This window comes from Amphiprion ocellaris, chromosome 2 (assembly GCF_022539595.1).
Source record: "Amphiprion ocellaris isolate individual 3 ecotype Okinawa chromosome 2, ASM2253959v1, whole genome shotgun sequence".
NCBI lineage: Eukaryota > Metazoa > Chordata > Actinopteri > Pomacentridae > Amphiprion > Amphiprion ocellaris.
In genome coordinates, this window is record NC_072767.1 from 41,142,972 (window position 1) to 41,152,296 (window position 9,325).

The window sequence follows — 9,325 nt, forward strand, 5'->3', positions numbered from 1 at the left end:
AACAAAAAAATAAACTCACTCAAGGGCAAAGGGCCACACTGATGCAATAGACAGCTTCAGTTTTGGAAATCAATACCATCCCCAATGAACTAGAAGAGTCTCTTATTAGAGTAAAGCATGCCTCTCCTCGTAACACACTGGGTGGATTTGATGTCTGCAAGCAGTAAGCCTTATCACTGGAAAAACTAAAGTCTCCCTCCAACATCACATCTTGTGGTTCAGTCTGAGCCATCAGAAAACTGTCCTACAAAGAAACAAAAAATTCTCAGTTTGACATGAAAAATCTGCTTATTGGGGATGTTTGGCATTGGGTAATATACATGGAAGATATGAGTGGTCACTATTGCTATTTTAAAACTAAAATATTCAGTGAATAAACTGAAAAAAAAGGTTATTTTAGCAGAATAAGAATATTTTTCTCGTGAAAGCTGATTTTGGTGTCTTTTTGGGAAAATGAAATGTCAGTGGATGCAGCCGATAGTGCTGATAACTAAGCAACAGGATGTTCCAGCAGCAGGCAGTGACATTTTTATACACATTGTGAAGAGGCTCAATGCAGCAGTGACACAGAGCTGAGAGCAAAAAGAAACCTTTTTGATAAATTTACCCAAACATGGGCAATTTGGCCAATTACGCGCCTAAATTCCAGTATTTGGAAGCGTGCGTATTTTGGCATCGCTTTATTGGGTTTTTTTTCCTGTAATTCCCAGCCAGAGTGTCGCCCCGCACAAAAATGAGGACACATGCTATTTTTTCTTTTCTTTTTCACAGAATGCGACAGCTGTGGGGAGCCTCTAAGGTGCGTTAGAGTTTGGAGCCGATTCCTCGCAGCTCGTCTGTGCGTTCTCGCCCAGACTTGGCACCTGCTGGACGCAGACGGAACAGAGGACGGGAATACTGAGCTTCAGTGGCGTTTACTGGAAGGCTGACAAGACGTCACTTTCTTTAATTGACCATCACAAAACACCGAGAGTGAGGAGGTTGCTGACTTCTGGCGATTGTTCAGAGAAGAGACTAAACTTGAGGTAAGAGATAATCTTTTATTCTGAGCAGGAACTGGAAGCAACAAAAGCGACAGCCTGGGGCATTAAGCAGCAACATTACTTTACTTGAATAATTATTGGAAATGTGAGATGGATTCATCTTTGACAATATTTACCACCACAAAAGGAGTTTATCTAGAGTTATACCCATAACTAACATGGGCTTTGCCTGAAAATAACACTTTACTGTAGCCAAAATCAAAGAAATTATATGTTCTGATAAAGAGATATCCTTCAAGTAAGTCTAAAAAAAAACATGTTTAGCCTCAAAAGTTTTACCACAAATCAGCAGTTTTTGTTTAAATAAGTCCACAATCTTCCTTTAATCCTCTACTTCAGATTTAATTGAAGCCATGTCAGCCAATGGGAGCACAGAAAGCGGCTGCAGGTCAGAGGTCAAACCCTCCAACAGCATCTGCAGCCAGAAGGAACTGTCCGTCACCGCCTCCGTCATCTCCATGACTGTTGGCATCGTCTCCAACAGCCTGGCTCTCTTCATCCTGGTCAAATCCTACAACCGCATCCGGATCAAGTCCAAGGCGTCCTTCCTGCTGTTTGCCAGCAGCCTGGTGATTACAGACCTGCTGGGCCACCTCATCAACGGTTCCCTGGTGCTTTTCGTCTACAGCTCCCAGAAGAAATGGGAGACCTTCGACCCTCATCGCATCGTGTGCAGCGTCTTTGGCATGTGCATGGTGTTCTTCGGCCTGAGCCCCCTGTTCCTGGGCAGCGTCATGGCAGTGGAGCGCTGCATCGGAGTCACCAGGCCCATCTTCCATTCCACCATGCTGGTTTCCCGCCACATGAAACGACTGCTGGGGCTCACCTGGCTGCTCGCTGCCCTGGTGGCTGTGCTGCCTGTGCTGCTGTGGAGGCCCTACAAGGTTCAGAGCTCCAGGAGTTGGTGCTTCTTCCCCATGGAGCAGCCCAAAGACTGGCTAGATGTGCTCCTGCCCCTGCTCTTCTCAATGCTGGGGCTTCTGGCGCTGCTGCTCTCTATCGTGTGCAATACACTAACGAGTTGTGTGCTGCTGCAGGCCAGACTGCGACGCAAACATCACTGCAGAGGAACGTCGTACCACATAGAGATGATCTGGCAGCTCCTGGGGATCATGTTAGTGTCCTGCGTTTGCTGGGGCCCATTATTGGTAAGAACTTCCCCCCAGTGGACCTTTAATTTTAGCAAGACTTTAAAAGAATTACAGAATGCAGTAAATGATTTGACAACTTTAAAACTGTGAGTTTACACTCAGGTTGATACATTTGTTCGAAGTTGTCATATGATGGCGAAATTGCAAAACTAGGTTAGATTAACCTAAATTTAAGAAAACAAGTTCAGCAAATTTACCAAGTTGAATCAATTTTTTCCTTGGACAAATAAAATAATGTAAAACTAAATCTAGCTTCGTTCGATTAATTCAACTTGAGAAAACAAGTTTGACAAACTTAGGATATCAAGTTAAAACAACTAGTTACATTGACACATGCTAGTATTTGCTTTCCTTTTTCATTTTATGTAATCATCATCTAAGTTCAAAGCATTTCTTCTTCATTCGTCAGCATGCAGCAACCGGTGAATTTACTGGGAAACATGAACCAGCCCTTCTTGCCTCAACACGTCGTCTGTTAAAAGGGTGTTTTCCTGCCACTGTCGCCTTACAGCTGCTCTGGGGTTCATATGGGTTCTGTAAAGCGTCTTGAGACAATTTGACTGTAACTGGCACTATATAAATAAAATTGAATTCATTTGAAATTGAGAACTTTGAGCCTCAGCTGCCATTTTACAGTGAGATAAATTATATGTCTACAGGAGCAGGGATTAACCTTTATTTTGAAAAGAAGCAACCATAAGTGTACTTTGTTTCCTCAACCTGCAAGAGACAAGATTCTGTGGTGAGTTTTAATGCTCTAACATTGCATCCTGGGAATTTCTGCTTTCATACACGTTTTATTTCTTATAAAGTTAATTTAATTAGTTAAGTGAAATCTCAGTTGTTAAATTTTTCCACTTATTGTTTTAATTCAAACTGCTCAACTTATAAGAGTTTGTTTTTTGACAGTTGAGTGGTCTGAAAATAAAAATCAGGCTGAAGTAGAAATGAGCGAAACACCTATATTTACATTAAATATAAGTTGATACGACTAAATTCCTTCATGATATTTTACAATGCTGACAATGAGCTGACAGTTTTTTTGCACATGCCGTTATATCTCTGATCTTTCAACCTTGTCTGCTACTGGCCACAGTGTCTGTGATGGATTTTCAACATCACTGAGTACAAAGTGACTAACAGGAACACAAAAATGGGATTTGAAAAAAAATTATCTGGCAGCTTTTATAATCTGAAGTGTGAAGAAAAATGACTGAACACAAGGTTGTTTTTATGACTTTTTAGCTGCAGTGTGTACTGTCTTCGCACCGAATAAAACACATAGAGAAGCTTGAGAAACAAATCACTGCTTTCCCCAAAAAAACAGAATGCTCAGTCAAGCTATTGATTAAATCCTTAGATTCTTTTTTCCATTAGAATTATCCCCTTCTGCTTAAACAGTGACTTGGTGTTACAGGAAGTGTTAGAACCCAGGCACAGATAGTGGCAGGCAGGTGGTTAAAGGGAAACAGGTTTTTATTTAAACAAAACAGGAACTAAACCAATGCAGAAAAAGAAAAACCGAACAGGGGGGAAAACTAAACCAAATCTATACTAAAATAAGTCACACTACTAAACCTACAAAAACCCACACTTAATCTACAAAAACCAAACAGGGATAAACTGAAGCAGGCAACGAAACAGAGTGCTTACAAAATCAGGGAAGCTAAACTACAGGGGCAAGGAAGGCAGACAAGGAAGAAAAACAGGGACTGGCAGGAATCCGGGGGAAAGAGGAGCAGAGTTCATGGAGCTGAAGCAGATGGGGGGTAAGCGGTTCGGTGGGGGAGACCATAATCCAAGGGGGGAACACAGTCTATGGTCCAACGAGGACTGACTGAATGAACTGAGCTTTATGTGGCATGAGGTGATTGTGAACAGGTGTCCTGAATGAACTGATTACTGCAGCTGACACTCATTGCAGTAATCAGCAGGTAGCAGAATGCAAGCAGGTGAAACGGAGAGAGAGACAGGAGGGAGAGAAGACAGATAGAGGGAGGCAAAACGACAGACAGGTCAAAACAGATGAACAGATCAGGAACCAAGGGAAAAAGAAGGAGAAGGTGGAAGAAGGACAGGGGCTGGAGCAGGGATCATAACACTCAGATGCAACTCTAAAATGTTCCTTTAGAACTTATCTTCAGCTTCAAGGCAGAAATGCTCAGCTTTTACAATGACTCATTGTTTAACTCATTCTAGCATATAAAAAACACTATGTTAACACATTTTTTTTAGGGTAAGGTTAATTTTCATTAGAGGAATTCTTTTGAAGAAGTAAGAACCATCTGTTGAGTTTTTAGAAGCTGCTGATTTACACACTTTAACAATAAGAATTATTCTAATCTGGACAGTGCATTTTTTCATTTTAGTCAATAACTTTTCCATTTCAAGCATATGATCATCATGTAAAATGATCATTGTACATTTGTATAAATCAGTGCATATGTTGTTTGAGAGGTGTGAAGCTTCATGATAGATTAACTTAGTTTAAAACACTTCATAATAGCAGCTCTAAAGACTCGTCTGTGTAACTATGGCAATGAAATATTATTTAAATGAATCGTTTGCACATTTTGCAAGGACACTGCAGGAAAATGTTGTCAATCAAAGTGTTCTCTAAATACACTGAGATTGGCATGAATTATACAGAATGATAACAGTGTTACTTTCCCTTCAGCGCATTTCAGTGTTTGCAAACTGAGCTGCAGTTTTTCAGCATTTATTCTATTCGTTTGTCTGTATTGCAGCTTCTATCTCCATTTTGTGGTTGCGTTTCTTAAGTTATCATTCTGTGGACACACTCCACCTTGCAGATCCATGTCATCATCCTGAGCACCAGAGCCAGAGACGAGTCCACGTCCTTCAGCCTGCTGACTGTGGTTCGTATGGCCACGTGGAACCAGATCCTGGACCCGTGGGTCTACATCCTGCTGAGGAAAGCCGTCCTCAGGAAAATCTTCCTGTTGTGTCCCAGCTGCTGGGACTCAAAGTCTCATAACCTGCACCGCTGGCAGCGCAGTATGCTCTGCAGCTCGGTGGAGAAGAACAACCCATCCGACTGCCTCGGCAGGATGCCTCTGCCAGACGCTGCCATCAAATCCATCACCTGAAGTCTCGACTGAAGGTTTCAACCTGAGAAACAGGAGGAGGCTGTGAAGGAGAGGAATACTGCACAAATACATGAAGAAGGGTCTATTTCCATGTCACATTTGCAAAAATAATCACCATGAACTTGCAGTTTTGTGATGCATTCTGTAATGTGGGATTCACTTTTTTACAGGTCTCTGCCACCCAAAATGAGAACTTTTTATTCCACCCAAATGAACTCGCACGACTGTGGTTCTTTGAGTAATGTGGGATTAACTCTCGTTCCACCCGAACAGTACTTTCTAACAAGCAAGTTTTTGTTTTACAGTTCTTTATCACCCAAAATGCTACGGTCTATCAAGCACCTTTATTTTAAAAGGTTTATTCCACCAAAGAAGTGCTTTTTAATGAACAAATTATGGCTTTAAAGGTCCATATTACCCAAAATACTATTGTCTGTCCGAGTACATAGAGTTTTAAAGGTTGATTTTACCCAAATAATACTTTCTAACAAATGAATTTTAAAAGTTTATACCACCCAAAATACCACTTTCTGTCCATGTACTTACTTTTTTCATCCAAATAGTACTTTTTAAACAAACAAGTTATGGTTTTAAAAGTCTCTACCACCCAGAATACCAGTGTCTGTTTATGGCACCCAAATAGTACTTTCTAATAGGTAAAATATGTTTTTTAAAAGTCTACACCAACCAAAACACTTCTATCTGTAAAACTACTTTTTATTTCACCCAAATGGCCTAAACAGTTTCGTGGTACACTGTGTATTGTGGCTTCAACTTTTTGTTCTTTACTTTCTGCATCAAAACAAAATCTGACATTTTCAAGCTCAGAAAAAAACAGTCACAAATCAATGTCAGACATTCTTATATTCAGCTTTTCTTTTTTGGAACAGTTGCTGTTTTTGTTTTGAATACTGCTGAGATTTTCACATGGCAGCTCCAACATTGTCTTGTACTGATATTTATTGAATATGTTACGCTGCATGTTCACCTCACATGTGAATGATGATGATGTGAATTCTGTTGTGATGATTTATTTCTCTGGATTATAATATGAACACTGTCCAGCAGCAGAGTGGGAAGTATTATGTAAAATAACTCAATCTGCAGAAATATTTACCTGTAAATGACACAAACTGTTTTAAATAACATTAATGTGATGACTGGAGTCCACTGTGGGGCTTTTTGTAGCCAGAATAGTGCAGTTTTTCAGTATAATCATGACAGAAGTTCATCTCAGTGGTCTGCTGGTAGATACATTATTACTTTGTACATGTGACATTTTGCATCAGCGCTTCTGTATGATTTCGTGATTTTTCACAAAATGTTTCCGATGTGGTTGCCTTGACCTGTGTAATAAAAGTGGAAAAACAAAATAATGTTCTGCTCTAATAAGTAGCAGTCGTATTATCATCTGCTTGGCTGAAGTGTGGTACCCAAATCATCATTAACAGCATTATAATTTTTCTAGTCCTGATGCATCTTATGAGGTTGATATAATTCAAAAGTGCATTTAAATTTGCAACAGAGTGAGACATCCTCAGCTCCTCCTCCTGGCCTGTGGATTTAATAAATAATTTCACAACTTTATTGTCAAACAGATTTTCTTTCACTTCACCATTTAAAGACATAACATGTTGAACATACTGAAGCAACTAATGGCAAATTGAACCATTTTTCCATTAGTTTTAAGGATGTTGTTTAAACCCTGGCTTAGAGGGAAGCAATAAGGGGGAGGAAATTGATGATAAACCAAGTTTTGCCTTTATTAGTGCAATGAATTTAAAAAATAATATTGTGATGTGGGAAGACTGCAGACTGCTGGATGGGAGAGAGCTCTATTCTACCCTAAATGTACTTAGTAACTTACAGTTTTACACATCTATTCCACCCAAAACACCAGTTTGTCTAAGTACTTTATTTAGTATTTTCAAGGTTCAGCCCATCCAGAATACCTCTTTCTGTCCAAACACTTACAATTCAAAGGGTGTACTCCATTCAAATACTACTTTCTAACAAGCAAGTTTCGGCTTTAAATGTCTATACCACTGAAAATACGGCTGTCTGTCCATGTACACAGAGTTGCAAAGGTTTACTCCACCCAAAATACCTCTTTCTGTCCAAGCACTTATAGCTTTAAAGGTTTATTCTACCCTAATAGTACTCTCTAACAAGCAAATTATAATTTCAAGTCACCCAGCATATTACTGTACATGTCCAAGTACATTTAGTTTAAAAGGTTTTATCCACCCAAACAGTACTTTTCTAACAAAGTATGATATTAGAGGTTTATTTTACCCAAATAGTACTTTTCTGGTGGGCTATAGATTTAAAAGTTTATTTCATCCACTCACACAACTTCTGTCTGTACAAGTCCCCCTCCCCCAATAAAATAGTACTTCCTTCAAGGTAGGTTATGGTTTTAAAGGTCTGTTCCATCCAAAATATCATTTCCTGTTCAAACTCTTACAGTTTACAGGGTTGATTTGATCCAAACAATACTTTATAAAGAATGAGTTGCAGTTTTGAAGGCTTAATCCAACCAATTAGTATGTTGCACAAGTAGTTGGACTGGAAAACCTGAGGTTTGTTTGAAGTGAAAAAGTTTCTGCCATTGTTATCTGGCCAAAAAAGAGTTAATGAAAAACAAGGGTCCTACAGCCACTGTCCTAAAAATGCAGCCTCCACCTCCTGTAACACGTACTGGTTGGTAAATGCAGTGCTGTACTTATCTGTGTATTTGCTGGTACAGCTGTTGGTGTATTTGTTGGTGAATTTATTGTTGTATTTATTGCTAAACTTGTTGGTGAATTTATTGTTGTATTTGTTGGCGTATTTGCAATTGTATGTATTTGTGTATTTAGTGATGTATTTGCCGCTGTACTTGTTAGTGCAATTTTTTCTGTAATTATAGGTATATTTGTTGGTGTATTTATTGCTGTACTTGTTGATGTATTTGCTGTATTTGTTGGTGTATTTATTCCTCTATTTGTTGGTGTATTTGCTGTATTTATTCCACTACTTGTTGGTGTATTTGCTGTATTTGTTGCTGTATTTATTCCGCTACTTGTTGGTGTATTTGCTGTATTTGTTGCTGTATTTATTCCGCTACTTGTTGGTGTGTTTGCTGTATTTATTCCCCTACTTGTTGGTATATTTACTGTATTTGTTGCTGTATTTATTCCTCTACTTGTTGGTGTATTTGCTGTATTTGTTGCTGTATTTATTCCTCTACTTGGTCTATTTGTTGCTGTATTTATTCCCCTACTTGTTGGTGTATTTGCTGTATTTGTTGCTGTATTTATTCCCCTACTTGTTGGTGTATTTGCTGTATTTATTCCCCTACTTGTTGGTGTATTTGCTGTATTTGTTGCTGTATTTATTCCTCTACTTGTTGGTGTATTTGCTGTATTTGTTGCTGTATTTATTCCTCTACTTGTTGGTGTATTTGCTGTATTTGCTGCTGTATTTATTCCTCTACTTGTTGGTGTATTTGCTGTATTTATTCCCCTACTTGTTGGTGTATTTGCTGTATTTGTTGCTGTATTTATTCCTCTACTTGTTGGTGTATTTGCTGTATTTGTTGCTGTATTTATTCCTCTACTTGTTGGTGTATTTGCTGTATTTGCTGCTGTATTTATTCCTCTACTTGGTCTATTTGTTGCTGTATTTATTCCCCTACTTGTTGGTGTATTTGCTGTATTTGTTGCTGTATTTATTCCTCTACTTGTTGGTGTATTTGCTGTATTTGCTGCTGTATTTATTCCTCTACTTGTTGGTGTATTTGCTGTATTTATTCCCCTACTTGTTGGTGTATTTGCTGTATTTGTTGCTGTATTTATTCCTCTACTTGTTGGTGTATTTGCTGTATTTGTTGCTGTATTTATTCCTCTACTTGGTCTATTTGTTGCTGTATTTATTCCCCTACTTGTTGGTGTATTTGCTGTATTTGTTGCTGTATTTATTCCTCTACTTGTTGGTGTATTTGCTGTATTTATTCCCCTACTTGTTGGTGTATTTGCTG

General features: G+C 38.9%; 1 protein-coding gene across 2 annotated transcripts; it reads left to right on the plus strand.

Moving 5' to 3' along the window:
• The first annotated feature begins 1,396 nt into the window (after window positions 1-1,396).
• On the plus strand, window positions 1,397-6,810 carry ptgfr (prostaglandin F receptor (FP)). Of its 2 annotated transcripts, none has more exons than XM_023290339.3 (2): window positions 1,397-2,191; window positions 5,008-6,810. In XM_023290339.3, exons 1-2 carry the CDS (start codon window positions 1,397-1,399, stop codon window positions 5,302-5,304), a joined length of 1,092 nt encoding a protein of 363 aa, XP_023146107.2. In that variant the 3' UTR covers window positions 5,305-6,810. The 2 variants fall into 2 exon arrangements, 1 of the variants encoding a protein (XP_023146107.2); XR_004848976.2 differs by lacking the exon at window positions 1,397-2,191 and adding an exon at window positions 2,736-2,936 and having other exon boundaries at window positions 5,008-5,141.
• Window positions 6,811-9,325: the final 2,515 nt, after the last annotated feature.